The sequence below is a fragment of the Triticum urartu genome, chromosome 1A (assembly GCF_056163025.1).
Source record: "Triticum urartu cultivar PI428250 chromosome 1A, HENAU_Tu73, whole genome shotgun sequence".
Classification (NCBI taxonomy): domain Eukaryota; kingdom Viridiplantae; phylum Streptophyta; class Magnoliopsida; order Poales; family Poaceae; genus Triticum; species Triticum urartu.
The window spans coordinates 30,194,701-30,214,964 of NC_141873.1; the positions used below are offsets into that span (position 1 = coordinate 30,194,701).

Below are 20,264 nucleotides of genomic sequence, written 5' to 3' on the forward strand. Positions count from 1 at the left end.
GTCGTCCGCCAAGTAAACAAGAGTTATCAGAGTCTGTTGATGGAAGCTTACGTCGACGAAGTGAGAAAGCTAGAAGAGCACTTTGACGGCCTACAAATGGAGCATGTTCCAAGAGCTCACAACGCCATTGCTGATGGCCTGTCAAAATGCGCCGCACTTAAGCTACCTGTGAAACCAGGAATCTTTGTGCTCAAGCTAACTCAGCCGTCCGTAACATCATCAACTGGACAGAGCAAGAAAAGGAAGTTGATTTCTGGTGACTATTTGCCGGCAGAGCTTCCTGAAGCCGCCGCCAAAAAGGTCCCTAAGATCAACGTCGAAGGCGCTGAGGAGCAGTCTGCTCCGGCAAGCCCTAGGGTTTGTTCCGTTGAGGCAGAAGCTCCCGGCGAGCTTGTCGGGGAACGTCAAGCTCCGGCAGAGACACAGCTTCTCGCCGTAGAAGCGGATGTTCCCGCAGCAGCTGAGACCAACACCAAGAGCGCTGAGGAGCAAGATGCTCCGGCAAGCCCTAGGGTTTGTTCCGTTGAAGCAGAAGCTCCCGACAAGTTTTGCCCCGGCAAGCTTGTCGGGGAACGTCAAGCTCCGGCAGAGCCGCAGGTTCTTGCCGTAGAAGCGGATGTTCCCACAGCAGCAGAGTTGCCTTTAGTCCTTGTTGTCGAGCCACAAGCTCCAACATGGGCGCAGTAGATTGTCCGTTTCCTTCAGATAGGAGAACTTCCCGAAGAGCAAGAAGAAGCGGAAAGAGTAGCCCAGCAGTCAAGTATGTACCAGTTTGTCGACAAGACACTGTACAGAAGAAGGCTCAACGGTGTGAAATTGAAGTGTATTCACCGGGAAGACGGACAAAAGCTGTTGGCAGAGATACATGGAGGCATATGTGGTCACCACATTGGCGCAAGAGCACTTGTTGGCAAAGCATTCCGGCAAGGCTTCTTCTGGCCAACAGCCCTCCAGGATGCAACTGCACAAGTAACCAAGTGTGAAGCGTGCCAGTTCCATTCCAAGCAGATACACCAGCCAGCTCAAGCTCTCCAGACGATCCCTTTATCCTGGCCATTTTCGGTCTGGGGGCTCGACATCCTCGGCCCCTTTCCCCGAGCTGTCGGGGGCTTTGAGTACTTGTACGTTGCAATCGACAAGTTCACAAAGTGGCCGGAAGTGGAACCAGTGAGGAAGGTGACCGCACAGTCAGCCGTCAAGTTCATCAGGTCGATTGTTTGCCGCTTCGGGATCCCTAACAGGATAATCACCGACAACGGCACGCAATTTACGAGCCACACCTTCACGCAGTACGTCCAAGATCTTGGCGCCAAGGTCTGCTTCGCTTCTATTGCTCACCCGAGAAGCAACGGTCAAGCGGAGAGGGCAAATGCGGAAGTGCTGCGCGGGCTCAAGACTAGAACTTTTGACAGGCTGCACAAGTGCAGAAGAAACTGGATCGAGGAGCTGCCGGTGGTTCTTTGGTCGATCAGGACGACGCCAAATCGAGCCACTGGACAGACACCCTTTGCTCTAGTCTATGGAGCAGAGGCAGTTATCCCCACGGAACTCGTATACGGGCCACCTCGAGTGCTCGCTTATGATGAGCTTGAGCAAGAGCGGCTGCGACCAGATGACGCGCTGCTCCTTGAGGAAGACCGTCTTCAGGCTGCTATGCGAGCTGCTCGCTACCAGCAAGCTTTGCGCCGCTACCATAGCCGCAAAGTTAAAGCCAGAAGTCTCGAGGAAGGCGACCTTGTTCTTCGGCACGTTCAGTCCGCCAAGAATTCCAACAAGTTGACGCCGAAGTGGGAAGGCCCTTACCGGGTGAAGCGAGTCACAAGGTCTGGCGCTGTCCGCCTTGAGACCGAAGATGGCGTACCAGTGAGCAACTCCTGGAACATCGAGCATCTTCGTAAGTTTTACCCGTAAGGCGCGGTTGTCGGACCCTGTCCGGCAACCACCCTTTTGTACAAGTCTTGCCGCTGTTGCATGTAATCCTTTGTACAAAGCCAGGCGCAGACCCTGAGCACAAGTAAATGAAGCGCTGGCACCCCGGGGTTATAGCATGCATGCTAGGTCGAGTCTCGTCCTTGGTTAGGGTTGATAGTGCCTAACAACGGCTAACCCCTAGCTTAGAGGTCGAGTGTCTGTCCCTTTGCTTTTCTTTCGTTCGCAGGGCTCGCATATCCTGGCCAGACCGCTTGAGAACGAAAAGGAGAAGAAGGGCGCGCCGGCACCTGGGCCCCGGCAAGCCAGTGTTGCTGGGGGCTGCGAGTGCCAAGATTCATCCACGGCAAGCCAGAGTTACCGGGGGCTGCGATATCAGATAAGTCATTCGTCCCTCATCATGCATCCTTTTATGGACTGGGGAATGCGAAACCGCGTTTCTTCCCGAAAACTGTCGTGCTCCCTCAACTCTAGGCCCTGGGGCTCGTTCCCGGGGCCAAGTTTGGTCGTAGTCGCGGCAGCAAAGGGATGAAACGAGGAGGCTGCACCCACCTCGTTCCCGCCTCCGTCAAAGGCGTGAGAAAGGTCGAGTGACGTGGGAAGGCGGCAGACCCTGTTGCCGGGAGATGAAATGTCTGTCCGAGGGATACCAAGGATTTGCTCCTTGGCGTGGGTTCAACCCGCGAGACAAATAACCCGGCAAGCATCCCCTTTTCATTAAAAAACATCCCACTCAGGTACAGTCCATAAAGGATGAAAACATGAAAGAGAGGATTACAAGTTTTAGATGCAGCTAAGGCCCGAAGGCTTACAAATTAAAAAGATAAGATGCCCGTAATCCCTTTCCTGTCCCTCTCTTCAGGAGGCAGGTCAAGGAGGCGAAAAGGGCAAAAGGGGCGCCTAGGCGAGCTACGGGTGCCAGAAGACACCAAGAGAACATCCCGGGGGCCGTCCGAAGGCTGGACGGTGATGGCGGCGCCGGAAGCGGGGCTCGAAGACGGGGCGGCAGGACGTCAGCACGCTGTCGAGGGCACCACGCCCTCGTACTCCGACCTGACGGCCTTGTCGCCAGCCCTCTTCCCCTTCCGCAGCCTCCCTATGCCAGTCGCCCAAGGAGACGACCCCGGGGAGTTCAAGGAGCCGGCGACACGGATGATGGGGTCACCGGTGCCGCACGAAGCGGCGCCCGACACCTAGTCGGACCCGCCATCCCGCCGCCCGCTACCTTCATCGTCGCTGTCGCTCTCCTCCTCGTCACTCTCGCTCGAGGGGGAGCCTTCACTATCGGAGGAGCTGTCCACGCAGCACTTCGCCCGAGTGCCGAAGCACCCGAAGACCTTGACGGAGAGGAGATCGCCCTCCATCAACTTAAAATGGAGGGTAAACCCCTCCATCAAGCTGTGGATACGGGCGAACGTCTTCCACCCTCGATCAAGATACATCACATTAGGGGCTGGGAATACAACGCGGACTCGCGTGCCGCTGATCCCACAACCCCTCATGTGCAGTCTCAATGTCTCTGGCGGGTCCAACTCCATCGCGCTCGCAAACGGAGCTGGAAGCCGGAGGCGACGACGAGGCGCCCGGCGCAGCCTGACGAAGAACTCGCAAGGGTCATCCCCTATATGGACCGTCGTGGGGAGAGAAACCGCCGGCGGAGGCGAAGCTGGCGCGCCGCCCCGTCCGCCTCTTCCCCGAACGCCTCGACCTCGTCCTCGACCTCGTCCATGACCTCGCCCCCTTATGGCTGGCTCTGCCACCATGGGCGCGGGAGAGGGAGGGGTGCGCTGTCTGGCGGCGACCCTCGCCGCCACCGATGAAGGGCCAGGGTTCCCTTTCTCCATGGCGAATGAGAGAAAGGGGAGCAGAGGCTGAAGAAAGGAGGAGATGAGAGAGTGCGGGCTTCTGAGCTCCCCTTCCGCTATTTATAAAGGAGCGAGGTGGGGGCTCGGCCGCCCCACTCAGCGAATCAAGGCACGGGAAGAGCAGGGAGTCGGGGCCGACCCGCTGCCGCTGCTCGCGACGGCCCAGTTTCCCACTTCCACCGTCCACGACCCCAAGCGCATGGGAGCCGCGTGGCGGGGATGCAGAACCGAGGCGACGGATGAGGCGGCCTCGCCCCACCCCGTGATCGCGGGGAGTGGACGCCTCGAAAACCGCGCACCGGCCCCGTCCAGTAAATGCACCACGCCCCCACGCCTACCTCCGTTTAGGGAGGAGGGCGTGAACCGTCCCCTTCATCATGGCCTGACGCATGCTCGCGGGGCTTAGCCCCGTGCACGCCGCCCGCGTCACCCACGACGCCGCGTTTGACGCGTGCCGTTCTGGGCGTGCGCGGTGGAAGCGGAGAGATATGTGGCGTGACCTAGGCCGCGCGTGCCCGTGCACTGTTTTGGGCCTGGCCCAACAGCGCTCGGCACCGTGTCTGGCCCAGGCCCGGGGGCTCCTGTCGGTGTACTAGAGTAGGGGTACCCTAGTATCCCGAACTTGTGCACGGGCAGTCACAGCATCCCGCGGCAAGGCTTGCCGAGTGACCGCCAAGACCCTCCGCGGCTACTTTGAAGACCATTCAAGAACAAAGTGTCCAAGTCAAGAAGACAAGACCCCGGCAAGAGGAGCTTGCCGGGAAGGCCAACCAAGGCATACCAAGAAAACTTGCCGCGACGCGCCACGCGTCCCGGCAAGGCCCGGTGAGCGACAAGCTCCCGAACACGACAAAACGATGACCGCGGCAAGGAGCTTGCCGCGAGAAACCCCCACTTCGTTCCCGCGCTCCAGCACACCCGCCAACGTGTCGCTCTAGGACCCTCCCAAGCGCACGTGGCAGGAGGCCGTGCAGCTAGGAGTGTGCGGTGGCAAGCAGGCGCTGACAAGATAACCATCGTGGCAAACGGTGGCGTCCCTAGCGGTCCCTTTCGGTACTGTTTAGGCGACACAGACGGGCAATTAATGCCCTTGTCCCCTGCCGCCAGGGTTAGGTATGATACACTGTAACAGGTAGCTATACCTACCACAGCACCTTTCCATTTTTGCCCTTTACCTCCGTTGCCACCTGTCGGCAACCCCTTGAGCATATAAAAGGAGGCCCGTGTGCAACGTAGAGGGGGGAGCCAGTTCGAACACTCATGCTCGGCCTTGCTAGCCACCGGTGTGTACTGTAGCACTCCGCGCTCCCGAGCTAGAAATCAATACAAAACCACAAAGCAGGAGTAGGGTTTTACGCATCCGTGCGGCCCGAACCTGGGTAAATCGCTCGCGTGCTTCGCCTCGATCTGCTCTTTGCACGACCTCCGCCCCCGCCGAACCGAAAGGGACCCGGTCCGCCGGTCCCATAGGTGCCCGTGGATCAGCACCCCGGCAGTTGACCCTATTGTTCCTACCGCTTATATTGATAAACCACCTTTCCCTGTTAGAATAAAGGATCATGCTAAAGCTTCAACTATGGTCAACAAAAGTAATATTAAAACACCCAAACCCTCTGAGCAAATTAAAGTGGAACCTAGTATTGCTATGGTTAAAGATTTCTTGGTCGATAATATTGATGGGCATGTTATTTACTTCTATGATGAAGTTGCTAGAATTGCTAGACCCGATACTAAAAATAAACATAGACATGTTGTTGGCATGCCTGTTATATTTGTTAAAATAGGAGATCATTGCTATCATGGTTTAGGTGATATGGGTGCTAGTGCCAGTGCAATACCTTATTATTTATACGAATAAATTATACACGATATTGCACCTGCTGACTTAGAAGATATTGATGTTACTATTAAGCTTGCCAATAGAGATACTATCTCACCGGTTGGGATTGTTAGAGATGTTGAAGTCCTGTATGGCAAAATTAAATATCCTACTGATTTTCTTGTTCTTGCTTCCCCACAAGATAACTTTTGTCCCATTATATTTGGTAGACCCTTCTTCAATACTGTTAATGTTAAGATAGACTGCAAAAAGGATATTGTTTCTGTTGGTTTAGGGGATATGTCTCATGATTTCAATTTTGCTAAATTTCGTAGACAACCCCATGATAAATAATTGCCTAGTGAAGATGAAATTATTGGTCTTGCTTCTATTGTCGTGCCTCCTAATGATCCTTTAGAAAAATATTTGCTAGACCATGAAAATGATATGTTTATGAATGAAATAAAGGAAATAGATGAAATATTCTTTAAATAGGGACCTATTTTGAAACACAACTTGCCTATCGAAATTCTAGGGGATCCTCCTCCACCCAAGGGTGATCCCGTGTTTGATCTTAAACCATTGCCTGATACTCTTAAATATGCTTATCTTGATGAAAATAAGATATATCCTGTTATTACTAGTGCTAATCTTTCAGAGCAGGAAGAAGAGAAATTATTGAAAACTCTGAAGAAGCATCGGGCTGCTATTGGATATACTCTTGATGATCTTAAGGCCATTAGTCCCACTCTATGCCAGCACAAAATAAAATTGGAGAAAGATGCTAAACTGTTTGTTGATCACCAACGACGGTTAAATCCTAAGATGAAAGAAGTGGTAAGAAAAGAAATATTAAAGCTTCTGGAGGCAGGTATAATTTATCCCGTTGTTGATAGTCAGTGGGTAAGTCTTGTCCATTGTGTCCCTAAGAAGGGAGGTATTACTGTTGTTCCTAATGATAAAGATGAATTGATCCCACAAAGAATTGTTATAGGTTATAGAATGGTAATTGATTTCTGCAAATTAAATAAAGCTACTAAAAAGGATCATTACCCTCTACCTTTTATTGATAAAATGCTAGAAATATTATCCAAACATACACATTTTTGCTTGCTAGATGGTTATTCTGGTTTCTCTCAAATACCTGTGTCAAAAGAGGATCAAGAAAAGACCACTTTTACTTGCCCTTTCGGTACCTTTGCTTATAGACGTATGCCTTTTGGTTTATGCAATGCACCTGCTACCTTTCAAAGATGTATGACTGCTATATTCTCTGAATTTTGTGAAAATATTGTTGACGTATTCATGGATGATTTTTCTGTATATGGAACTTCTTTTGATGATTGCTTAAGCAACCTTGATTGAGTTTTGCAGAGATGTGAAGAAACTAATCTTGTCTTGAATTGGGAGAAGTGCCACTTTATGGTTAATGAAGGTATTATCTTGGGGCATAAAATTTCTGAAAGAGGTATTGAAGTTGATAAAGCTAAAGTTGATGCTATTGAAAAGATGCTGTGTCCAAAGGACATTAAAGGTATAAGAAGTTTTCTTGGTCATGCCGGTTTTTATAGGAGGTTCATTAAAGACTTCTCAAAAATTTCCAGGCCTCTAACTAATCTCTTACAAAAAGATGTTCCTTTTGTCTTTGATGATGATTGTGTAGAAGCATTTGAAATACTTAAGAAAGCCTTGATTTCTGCACCTATTGTCCAGCCTCCTAATTGGAATTTACCCTTTGAAATTATGTGTGATGCTAGTGATTATGCTGTAGGTGTTGTGTTAGGACAAAGAGTTGATAAGAAATTAAATGTTATCCAATATGCTAGTAAAACTCTAGATGGTGCCAAAAGAAATTATGCTACTACTGAAAAAGAATTTTTAGCAGTTGTATTTGCTTGTGATAAGTTCAGACTTTGTTGATTCTAAAGTAACTGTTCACACTGATCATGCTGCTATTAAATATCTTATGGAAAAGAAATATGCTAAACCTAGACTTATTAGATGGGCTCTCCTACTACAAGAATTTGATTTGCATATTATTGATAGAAAAGGAGCTGAGAACCCCGTTGCAGACAACTTGTCTAGATTAGAGAATGTTCTTGATGACCCGCTACCTATAGATGATAGCTTTCCTGATGAACAATTAGTTGTCATAAATGCTTCTCATACTGCTCCATGATCACTGAAATGGATGGCCAACAGCTGCCAGGCGATTTGAGGGCTAGGTTTAGGTATAGTTTTACTATCCTCAATTTTTGTGTCTACGGGTGCCATGGACATGTGCTAATATTCAAGACACCCATGGCGTGTTTGGTTGCCTGCATCTATTTTTTGACCCTTTGCGTACTTGTCCCAATTGGGCCTGGTTGAGCAAATGCAGGCTAAAAACCACCATATGCAAATCATTTGGTTGCCTACATACGGCTTGCCTGCATTGTAGCACCGATTCTAGCCCCTACGTTTGGTTGCCTGCACTGCCTGGGCTGATGCAACTACATGGTGTCTGGTTGCATACATGTAGTGAAGATATGCTTGCCTTGTACCCTATGTGGCGAGCTTACCAACTACTTTACATATGATCACACCGATCACACCAATAAAAGTAGCACTACGATCACGATGAACTGGACGATGATGATGGAGTTCTTCATCCCAAACAGCCCAATTTGTCGAGGTGCCTTGCCTACTTGAGCACGACCATGGAGTAAGCATCCACTACCACCTGCCTAGTCTTAAACCCTTTGTAGGAATTTTATTTGTAACCGTTCACTTGTTCTTGACCCCTGGAACCCTCCCTTTGTACACCACGGAACACTTCACCTAGCAAGATAGAAGAGCAATAATTCAAGCATTAAGCAAAGGAGCACACTACACATGGAACAGAAGAAACTTAGGCATGCATGATCATAAGGTAGAGCGAGTTCATCATAGCTACTATGATGTCATCCTACCACCACATCCAAAAATAGGGTGTAATCCTACCATCGCAAGTTCGCCATTGGCGTGAGGGTTTAGTATATATACCACCTTTTCAAAATATACATGCTTGCAACAATTTTCAAGCCCTAGCTACCACAAAATATATATCGTCATCATCATTGCCTTTGTTGTCGAGTATCATGCACGTCGTCACCAACAGCACCACCAAAAACAAAAGTAGTAGTAGTGCTTGCCCAGCCAGGACCTAAGCCAGAGCACCCTATGGGTATTCACCATGGCAACAAACCCAACACCCTGAGCCTTGTTATTCAACAGGTGGCTCAGAGCAGTCATCAAAGCCTCTAAACTGAAGCCACTTTGGTCCATGATGGAGCTGTACAGGTCAGGGTGGACGTCGACCAGTTTGCTCTCCCTAATGATGCTTGCCACCTCCTTGACGACGTCAATCATCCTGCTAGAGACGCTCAGCTCATTCTCCATCAAGCCGCCCCTCTTCATCTTCCTATCAAGCACAAGAACGTGATCCCCACCCTTATCAGTACCATTAAGGATGATTGTCTTTGACTCCTGAGTGTCTAGATAGTCATGCGTAGGCAAGCCGAGCGGCTCACCGGAGCCAATGGCATGCTTGCACGTTGCCACCCGAAAGGAGAAGATCGTCGTGATAATCCCCAAGTGCAAGGAATCATCGTAGCACTTTCCAGTGAAGGTGTTAAGTATGGAGTGTCGAAACCACAAGGAGATACAAGTAGGATTGATATTTCCCTCACGTCGATGCCACTATTACATATCTAGAAACAAGAAATAAATCTACGCCACAAGTATAAGGAGATAGCTTTGTAAGATAATAAACAACGTATAAATAAAGGTTAGGTGTTATCTAAGTAAAATTACAATAAAATACAAATAGCGAATGTGGAAAACCGGTGGTAGGATGTGCTGAATTGTCCCAAGGCAAATAGCTAAGTTACTAAACCGATTATCATCATTGCAGTTTTATATGTGGGAGAGGCCTCTGCTAACATACTATCCGTATTTGGAATTATATGTATGTATGATTAGAACTATTATGAAGCATTCGCCAATACTAACGTGTTCATTAAGGTAAACCTAACCATATCATGAAGATATATTGGTCCCCCTTCAATCATGTATGCATCAATTTCTACACTTAGCCTCGATGTAAATATAACATGAATACTTCAAAATATTATAAATATTTTGAAGATGTATCATGTTGCATTTGCGCATAGTTCTAGATGGGTGTGTTGAGGAACTCTGCGACCTTGGGGTGGTTCTAAGAAAGAAACACATCATGGTTAGTTGTGTCTGGCATGGTAGACGGGCTTAAACCAGTGGTACATGCGCTAACCGTGATGTGGTCTTGGTAGTGCTTTGTCTCCGAAGGATCAAGCAGGTGTCCTAATCCCGTGATGCATGCTAAGGTATCTGAGCTTGGACACTGTCATCTATCTTGCTCTACACTTCCTGAGGTGGTGGTAGACTAGGGTCGAGGTGACCACTTGGCCACATAACTGAACACCTACTTGACAATAGAGTTCAAGTGCACCTCCTTGAAGCCCTTGTCAGCCCTCACCTCACTAGTTATGATATCACACATCTTGTTAAGCATGAATGCAGATAGGAACGGCTACCATTTCATGGAGTTACCCTTCAAGGCTCCTTTGATTCAAGGAATTCTATAGGATTTTTGGAGGATTGAAATCCTTTGAATTTTTTCCTACGTTTGTCCTTTGATTCATAGGATTGAATCCCATATGAATTTTTTCAATGGAATATTTTGTACTACATTTCATAGAAAATCTAACATCCACTCTAACCTCCTTTTACAATTCCTTTGCTTTTCCTGTGAAATCAAATGCTCCTTGCTAATCCTATAGGATTCAAGTGGGCATGACACTCCAATCCTATACTTTTCCTGTTCCCGCGTTTTCAAAATCCTGCGAATCAAAGAGGTCCTCAATCCTTTTTGCCTTGGTGACTACCTTTTGTGCACCGGCATTAGGCACAACCAACACAAATGGTGGAGCTATTACAGATCCCTCAAAGAGATCTGAATCTGAAGGCATTTGCTCCTTGATGATAGGCCAGGAGTACTCAACGTAGGACGCCGGGAACTGACTCTCGGGCAGGACAATGGGTTGACTAAGCTCTTGCGTGGTCATGTCCTATAAGCGTTAGCGTCAATAGGTGTGGATCACACTATCCAGAGACAGTATGGATGAGCACTAAGCATGGAAAAAATAAACGAGCACTACACATGGACAACATGAACGAGCACTACATGTAGACAATATGAGTGAGGACTACAAATGGACAGTAAGCATAGTACACATGGATCATCTAGTTCAACACACCACCATATGACTGTTCTTCAATCTCAACGCATACCATGGAGCCAGCACACTTCCACACATCTACATACTTGCGGACTAGCATACTACACATGAACTTGCATGCTACCAATCCATCACCACTAGCTATCAATCCTTGGTGACATGGAAACAACACCTAGCATCCTATAAAATCCATCACCACTAACTACCGCAACATCACATTCTCACAGATCGACATTGTAGAATGCTACAACATGGTCACAGATCTAATCCTATCATATGCTCACAGATCAAGCTAAAACGAGCAGACATGAATCGATGGCGTCGTGTATCGCCGGCCGGAGAAGAAGCGCCTCTTACCTGCTCAGCGGTGTCTATCCGTGCAGACTGATGTGTGGACTGATGTATGCAGGCAACCAAACACACCTCCAAGTGTGTGGACTGATGTATTTGCTTTGGTCATTTTTACTCCGCGTATTAGAGTTGTGTCAAGTTAAATCTTATAAAGTTTGATCAAATTTATATTAAAAAAACATCAACATCTACAACACCAAATATATATACTACTCCCTCCATTCCGAAATAATAGTGCCCCCGCGCTTCCCGATGTCCAACTTTGACCACAAATTCAACCAGCGAGACCGACTGCGGTGGGCGGGAGAAAAAATTATATAATTAAAAACTTCTTTTGAATACGAATTCACTGGTATAATTTTTGCTCCCGCCGCAGTCGGTCTCGTTGGTTAAATTTATGGTCAAAGTTGAAGCACGGAAATAGAGAAAGCACTATATTTTGGAACGGAGAAAGTATCAAACCACATTTCATAATGAATTTAGCAATATTGACAATATTTGGTATTGTTAATATCGATACTTTTTTCTCTACGTTTGATCAAAAATAAAAATACTTTGACTTTACACAAAGAAAATTATATGCAGACACGCGCCTCAAATATCTAAATTTGCTTGAACGTAAAAAAAACAAACTGAATTTGCTCGCTCATGGTCACGAGAGAGCGGAGAGCCGAGGCTGTGCCGTTCCGCTGCTCTGATTGGCCCGCGGCCCCCTCCCACGGATCACGCCCCCCAGGCGAACATCCACCGTCCACGCCGCCTCCATCCAACGGCCCGCGCCCCGCATCACGCGGATCGCCCCCCGACCCCCGCGGGTATATAATCCCAGCCGCAGCGCCTCCATTTTCAAACCACCTCAGCAGCACAGCTCAGCTTCCACCCACTCTCAACCCCTCCCGCCGGAGCCCAAGCAAGGAAGCAAGATGGACGGCAGCAAGGCGAAGAAGGTGGCGGCGAAGAAGTTCGGCGGGCCGAGGAAGAAGTCGGTGACCAAGTCCATCAAGGCCGGGCTCCAGTTCCCCGTCGGCCGCATCGGGCGCTACCTCAAGAAGGGCCGCTACGCCCAGCGCGTCGGCTCCGGCGCCCCCGTCTACCTCGCCGCCGTCCTCGAGTACCTCGCCGCTGAGGTACGCACACCACGCCACCGTTATACTCCTCGTCGACGCCCTACTCCTGCCTCTCTCCCCGGTCTGAACCAAGCCGCCGATCTTGTTTTGCAGGTGCTGGAGCTGGCCGGGAACGCCGCCAAGGACAACAAGAAGACCCGCATCGTGCCGAGGCACCTGCTGCTGGCCATCCGCAACGACCAGGAGCTCGGGAGGCTGTTGTCCGGCGTCACCATCGCCCACGGCGGCGTGATCCCCAACATAAACCCGGTGCTGCTCCCCAAGAAGGCCGCCGAGAAGGCTGAGAAGGCCGGCACCGCCGCCAAGTCGCCCAAGAAGGCCACCAAGTCCCCCAAGAAGGCCACCAAGGCCTAGATCCGGCCGGGAGCGACCGTGCCGGTGGTGCTCCGGCAGCCCTCGTGTGCCTAGTGTCTGTGTTAATTAAGTTAGCTGTGGTGTGTTCCAGAGAGTGCTCAAGCTTGTACTTTTGCTTTGCCCCGCCATGTAACCGTGAACGAAGAGGAAGCGTCTTGCTTCCTCTGTTCTTCTGAATCAATCTGGTCTCTAATGCAGTGTTTGTTAAAATGTCACTGAATTTCTGTTCTATTTTATCTGTATTTGCCCTACCATTTGTTGTACGAGCACGCTAAGCACTGTTGAGATAATTGCCAATGCTTGCAAATGTCATGACAATTTGCTAATCCAGCTGATTTTCTGTAGGCGATTCCACGAAAATTTGTATCTAGGAACAGTGTTCCTCTCTGCATTGTTGCAAGTTACAAATAGAATCTGAAACGTGACAAATACAAATTAGATGGTTGTGTACAGATTTTTGTTCTTATGCCTGACTTGAAGGCGCAAGAGGCTACAAAATAACATTTCAAGATTGTTTGCTGGTGCATGCTCGAGTCACACCAACAAATCTGCAGTAGTTAGTACTCCAACTGTCCCAAAAAGTTTGTGTTACATTTGCTTAGATATGGATGAATGTAGACACGTTCTAGTGTTAGATACATCCGAATCTAGACAACTGTAAGACAAGCTTTTTGGGATGGAGGGTTTAGTATTTTGCAAGGCAACAGTATGTCTAAATGGCCATTGTGTTTGTTGATTTATAAGTACGGGAGAGACATGGTTCTTGTTTTGCAACTGAATGACCATTATGTGTGTTGATTTATAATTAATGGAGTACTAGATATGCCAATCTATTTTCTGTAGCTGAAATTTATGTCATTCTGGTTGAAATTTTGCCATCAAGAACCATCTCTGTTTTTATGGTGTGAAGGAATCAGCAGCCATGACATACTTGATTTTCTGACCATGAGAAATTGACAATGAATTTCTTATGCCTGACTTGAATCGTCAAGAGAATCAACAACATCAAGGTAACAACAGCCATGACATACTTGATTTTCTGACCATGAGAAATTGACAATGAATTTCTTATGCCTGACTTGAATCGTCAAGAGAATCAACAACATCAAGGTAACAACAGCCATGACATACTTGATTTTCTGACCATGAGAAATTGACAATGAATTTCTTATGCCTGACTTGAATCGTCAAGAGAATCAACAACATCAAGGTAACAACAGCCATGACATACTTGATTTTCTGACCATGAGAAATTGACAATGAATTTCTTATGCCTGACTTGAATCGTCAAGAGAATCAACAACATCAAGGTAACAACAACACAGGGGCACCAAGGCCACAAAAGAATATTTCGCCACTCTTTCTTGTGCTAACTACTACATTCAAGGTCATAAAACCAGTGGTACATATGCCAACACCAACAAAATAACAGTACTTAGTTCGTAAGGTGAAGTGTCTCATTCTCCGGTTTTCATCAACATCGCCCCGGTCCGACGACAAGGAGCAGCGCGTCGAGCCGAGCCTCCAGGCAGCAGCCTACCTCCGCAGGCCCTCCACGACGTAAGTAGCATACAGATCCCTATGAACAGAACACCAAAGAAGACCGGCGTCAGCTCAGTACCAAGATCATTGAGGACACAGCCATGCTGAGGATTCAAGAAATAAACACTCACATGGAATGCTGAATGGCCTCGTAAGCAGCAGTCGCAGGCAGAAAGTCGTTCACAGCAACCTCCTTGTTCTCATTCTTCTTGTCTGGATGTCCAGGTTAAAGAAATCATTTGATCGAAGAATTGGCATATATAATCAAACTTGCATTGCCTTGACCATTTATGCATGATATAAGATCCATGCTTTAGCTATCAACAAACTACAAGCACAAATGTACATAGCTGTGTACGAGTAGTGCATCAAAGAGGCGAGGACCAGTATTTTTTCCTAGAAATATTCTGCATGTTCAAGCCTAGGGGACTTTTGACAAGTAAAACCAAGATAAGCAGACTTTTTTTGGGTGGAATACTTGCTAGTCATATCTGAATATAAGTGGATCGACAAGGATACAGTCCTCAAAGAAGCGTCTGATTTCAGCCAACCGATGAGGTGGGAGCTCCTTGATATCATTGAAATGCTTGTATTCAGGGTCATCAGCACACACTGCAATGATCTTATCATCAGCTTCTCCCTGTTCAAATAAATAGTGATCAGCATCTCTGTCTTCTTTGGACTGCATGGTTAAGAGATGAAATTATGAAAACAAACCTGGTCAATCATAGGCATGAGGCCAATGGCCTTTGCGCGAAGGAAACAGCCCGGCACAACTGGCTCCTGTATCAACAAAAATGAACATTTTAAACACTGACCCAAACAAGTGTAGAAGTGACAAATACAAAGATTTGCGAATGCAGATTGCTAATGTTCTACAACGAACTAACAGATTATAAAGTAGGAAGCACAACGACCTTCTGTCCAGTGTTCACGAAAGGGAAGTAGTAAGATATACCTGCATAATAACTAGCACATCCATCGGATCACTGTCATCACACAGTGTGCGGGGAATGAATCCATAGTTGTGAGGGTACACCACTGATGAATAAAGCACACGGTCCACCTGCACACATGCATATAGCCAACGAAAACCATAAGAACGATTGGGCAAGAGAGATTCAAAATAGGAGGGAAAATGAATAGCAATGCTTTACCATTATCAGTCCAGTTTTCTTGTCAAGTTCATATTTAACCTTGCTGCCCCTAGGTATCTCAATGACCTGGCATAAAATAGCATCCATTTTTTAGTTTGTGGTTCAGAACTCATGAGCATTTAGGACAATAACTAATTAAACAAAATTGAAAAGCTTGGAATGACATAGGTGGCTTAAAAGATGATATACTATTTTATGAGGTGGAACCCTTGCTTTTCAAGTTAAGGGAAGGAAAAGGGCTATGCTATTGATATGGACTTGTAGCATAAATATACAACAATTTCTGTTAGATAATTATAAAACGAAATTAGAAGGAAAGGAAAATCAACAGGAATATATTAGGGTGGCCTTACACAGTTGAAGATAGTTGGTGCATCAGGGCCTGCACAAAGAAGTCCAAAACATAAGTTTTCAGAAGACGGAAACAATGAAATCGATGTTTTGTGAAGATCAAATGTCAATACCTATCTCAAGATCATGCCATGAATGCGCTGAACCAGGTCTCCGGGTCATGGATGACAGTATTCTTTCATTAAGAACAGGAGGCTTAATGGGCGTGCTTGCCACCTTGACCTTCTCCACTGCTTCAATAGCAGGAGCCATCACAAAAACCTGAAAGCAAGTGTATGTTTGCTTATTTTAGAAAACTAAATACTTAAATTCCAATTAAAGCTGTCCAACAGAAGTTAAGTCAATATCATCATAGAAGATACAGCAATGTTAACTGAAAAAACAATCGCCAAGCTTTGAATAAAGAAAAACTATGATAACACCATGCTAGGAGATCATAGGTACAAATGGGCAAACAATAAATAAGAAACTGGTAACCTGGGACTCTCAAAAGAGAAAACAAATTGGCAGACAATGAATGACTATGTTGACAGCAACAACCAAACAATAGAATTGTCCGGAGAAACCCAACAAAAGCAGGAACTAAATAGAGATGGATGGGTTTTTGTTTATACCCCTTCGATGAAGGTTAGTAGCCATTTTAGTTTATTTACAGAACAATCATAGGCGAATGGATAAACATGCTGTCATAAATGATTAACTGTATGAACAACATACATGTTGTGAATGCACAGCGATGAAATCGACACACTTATGAACATAGAAAATGACCAATATACACCGTTGAGTGTACAGCTGCTGATAACGATTTTTGCAGGACACGGCTATTTCTTATGGAGCAAATAAATGATTTATAAACCACTAATAAGTAGGATTTTTTTTTGGAGGCAAGACTAAATAGGACTAGCGAATTTTTTGGAGGACAAGACTCATGATTTTTTAGAAAACCATTAAATAAGTAGGACTAGTGACTGTTACAGAAACCACTAATTATAAGCAAGGCTAGTGACTTTCCTTTTTTGGGGGGGAGAAACCGTTAATAAATAAGACTGGCCTGCCTAATCTGTGTACACAAAACAGTGCCCTAAGAATGAACCATTTCGTATGAAACACGCCTATCACCTACAGGAATCATGGCGAGTTGACGACGCGAATACAAGTGGTACGCATCGGCGTCAGCGTCCGTGCGAAAGGGTTGGCTAACGTGTACCCAAAACCCCCGCACATTTCAGCTCCCCCCTTCCCCGGTCAGATTCATTCGGCCATTTCGCCAGAGCACTGGCCAAAACGGCCGCCGGAATCCCAACTTTGGAGGCGAAATGAGCAGGCTGCAGGCGCCGGCCGCTCCTCTCGACCCAAACATCCAGCGGCGGCAAGCGGGAGCCACAGCGCGGGCACCGGTGAATAAGCAGCCCGCGTGGCCGGAGAGGGCACGTCGGCGATGTAAAGCAGACGGATGAGAAGGAGAGAGACGCACCTGCTGCAGACGGCGGGGGAGCAAACCCTAGCTAGCTTCCGGTGGAGGGAGAGCAGAGGAAGCAGGGAGGCGTTCGTATGGTATCGTATCGTGCTTCCCGCCGCTTCTCTGCACCGCTCCTTTTGCTGCTCATTTAAAGCCGCGCGTGCTCCCCCGGTCTACCGGCTGGTACGTGTGCGCGATTTCGTGAGCCTCCGAGGTGGTGGGCGGATATGTTTGGAGACCGGATCGCGGCCGTCGGTGGGCGGATCGGACGCGCCGGGAGCGACGGGGGGCTGTCGGTCGCACCAAAGCTGGCGTGGAAGCGACGCCCCGGCCGCTCGCCGGTCGCGCGCTCGACTTTTATTTTATTTTATTTATTTTATTTGCGGGTTACGGAAAAGGTGTCGGTGCGGTGCGGCCCAGCCGGTGGCCGGTCCCGCTCGTCAGTCGGTTGCGACGTCGGTGCGGGAAGGTGGCTGGTTGGCTCGGCCGGTGGCCGGGTTGCTTGCTCGTGCAGCGGCGAATCGCGTGAGCATCCTGTCGGTGCCAACCTACCGGAGCGTGCGCGTACGTATAGGTGTATACGTACATCGTGCTGTATAATGATACCATGACAGTACGTGTACTCCTACTGGACGTTGTGCGCGTCTTTCAAAAAAAATACGTATACGTCTTGCGCGCTCGTGCCGCCATGTTCTCGCCCCTTTTTTTTTTTGAAGTTATGTTCTCGCCCTTTACGTGTCGTGTTCACATCCCATACGTACGTGGCTTTTGGCTTTGCATGACGCGTGCCGCTCGCATGCATCGACGAGCGGACGCGTGCTCGCGCCCAAAAGTCTCCCGGGCAGGGGCAGGGCAGATCCCGGTTCAGTCGGGTACACGCGTTGACTGCTACTCTGCCTCCAGCTGTAGCATACGTCTCGATGCACGCGACGAGAATTGACTTGGCGCAGCACGGTGCGACCGTACGTTCGTCGTCGTACGTCCTCTCCGGTGAAGCACACCGCCCGTCGTTCCGCCGCAGTGCTACGGGTAGTGGTAGATGCCAAGGCATATTCTCTGGCGCCACGCTCCTCGGTTGGCGCCGGCGAATTCCTCAACTCCTCCATCGCCGCACAGCGCTTCCCGTTCCGGCTTCTCCGACGAAGCCGTCTATGTTTTTTTCCTTCGGTTTAAGAGTATCTCTAGCAGATCCTAAACGATCAGACCAATAAATTTACGGTTTTAATTGAAAAAGACACACCAATCGAATAGATCATGTAAAACGAGATAACCCGCAGTTCCCCGGATATTATCACCTACATACCCTGTATTGCAGTTTTGGAGTCGGTTTTCTGAGGAATGAGTCAGCGCCTCGTGCCGGCGACTCCCGAGCTCGATTTCATGAAGAGGAGACTCGATTCCTGACGAGGAGGTTCGATACTGACTGATTTCTTGCGAAATCGTGGCATGTTCATGTATTTCCATGGAAGCACCTCCACCAGAGGAGGTGGGCCGAGGCGGGGGAGGCCAACGCTAGGAGAGTCATGCGAGGGCCCAATCTGAGTGGGGGTGGTCGTGCTCGCAGCCCCATGAAAAGCACGTCCATGGCCAAGCTCCCACATGAGAGCACCTACACGGGCGGGGACAAGTAGAGTTGAGGGAGCCCAGTGTTAGGAGGGCCCGGGCCAGGCGAGGGCGGCGATGGGAGCCAGTGCGCTTCGTCCAGTGACGCTCGACTTGTTGGGAAAGATGAGGAAAAGAGAAAAAAAATTCATGGTATGGTTTTACGAGATCTGTTTCGCATGGACCTTCGCGGTACCGTAAAATTGTTTTTGAAGTAATGGCAATGCATTTTCCAGTTACAATTTTTCCGGGATCTACTAGAGATGCCCTGAGGTTAAGGACGTCAACTCAAACATTTTTAGGGCAATTTATGTTAGCACAAAGATGACAAATTTAGCTAGCAAGCATGCTAATTTCCTGGCAAAAAAAAGTAAGGTGGATTTGCCATGATTATCAGATAAACTTGTCATTCTCGGCAAACATAAATTGACAATAAAAATATTCGATTCGCCATGGTAAAAAATCTAACGTAAGATTTGTAGTTGAGTCCGTTTTAATAGGCCTAAACTATGGATGCTAGTTTCTTTTTTAAGACTAAGCATGACACAGGTCGGAGAAGACTTGCTCCATGCACAACAAGAGTGCAAAGACTGTATCTTGCTCATAGCGAGTATAGTGTCTGTCTCGCCTGAAGGATTTTCTTGTGTAATTAATGGCCCAACCCATTTTTTTCGTTCGCTGGGTTTCGACTGAGACACTTGTGGTTTTGTTCCATCGTTGCACTCTTTTGGCTCATTTTCGTTCTTTTTAGTTTTCTTTGTTTCTTCACTCGTTTTCTCGAGTTTCCTATTTTCTTTGTTTTTGCACCGGGTTTTCATTTATTTCTCGGGTTTCACTAGGTTTCATTTTCTTAACTTTTTACACGCACAATTATTATTTTTCAATTTTTTTTGCAAAGTGATTTCTGTAATAGATAAATCCAGAATACTTTTTGAAATATAATAAAAACAGTAATAATTACAAAATATGAAAAAAGGAACGTAGAAGACCCGCTGTCTGCATTGGGCCAGCCCATTCTAGCCCATGCAAGAGGCGAGGCGTGGTACTGTCAAGAGCAAACCTCCTAAGAGCATCTCCTGCCGGACTTACTATTTTGATTGGGCAGACAGAATGATAGTAGTTTTCAATTGTCTCTTATTTATTTATTTTTTGTTCTATTTGGTTTTCTTTGTTTCTTCACTCAATTTTTCTTGTTTTCTTTTCTCTTCTTTTTCATCATTTTTTGTTTATTTCTCGGTTTTTTGTTTGTTTTGTTTTTCATTGGTATTCTTCATTTCTTTCTTGTTTTTCATCGAGAGCAAACCTCCTATAAGCATCTACACCCGGACTCCCTATTTTGACTGGCGGGCTGGCCTGATTAATGATTATTGTCCGATTAGCTTTTAAATGTCTTTTTCTGTTCTCT

General features: G+C 47.5%; 2 protein-coding genes across 2 annotated transcripts; one reads left to right on the forward strand and one right to left on the reverse strand.

Annotated features, from left to right (window-relative positions):
- The first annotated feature begins 12,108 nt into the window (after positions 1 to 12,108).
- Positions 12,109 to 12,960, forward strand: LOC125544444 (histone H2A.2.1). The gene is made up of 2 exons (XM_048708174.1): positions 12,109 to 12,391; positions 12,485 to 12,960. Exons 1-2 carry the CDS (start codon positions 12,188 to 12,190, stop codon positions 12,743 to 12,745), a joined length of 465 nt encoding a protein of 154 aa, XP_048564131.1. The 5' UTR covers positions 12,109 to 12,187; the 3' UTR covers positions 12,746 to 12,960.
- Positions 12,961 to 13,998: 1,038 nt separating this feature from the next.
- LOC125544125 (soluble inorganic pyrophosphatase 4) lies at positions 13,999 to 17,426 on the reverse strand. Its single transcript, XM_048707706.2, has 9 exons — positions 17,273 to 17,426; positions 15,909 to 16,056; positions 15,798 to 15,826; positions 15,445 to 15,510; positions 15,246 to 15,353; positions 15,005 to 15,070; positions 14,807 to 14,927; positions 14,419 to 14,500; positions 13,999 to 14,324 (listed from the first exon to the last, which is right to left on the reverse strand). Exons 2-9 carry the CDS (start codon positions 16,045 to 16,047, stop codon positions 14,282 to 14,284), a joined length of 654 nt encoding a protein of 217 aa, XP_048563663.1. The 5' UTR covers positions 16,048 to 16,056; positions 17,273 to 17,426; the 3' UTR covers positions 13,999 to 14,281.
- Positions 17,427 to 20,264: the final 2,838 nt, after the last annotated feature.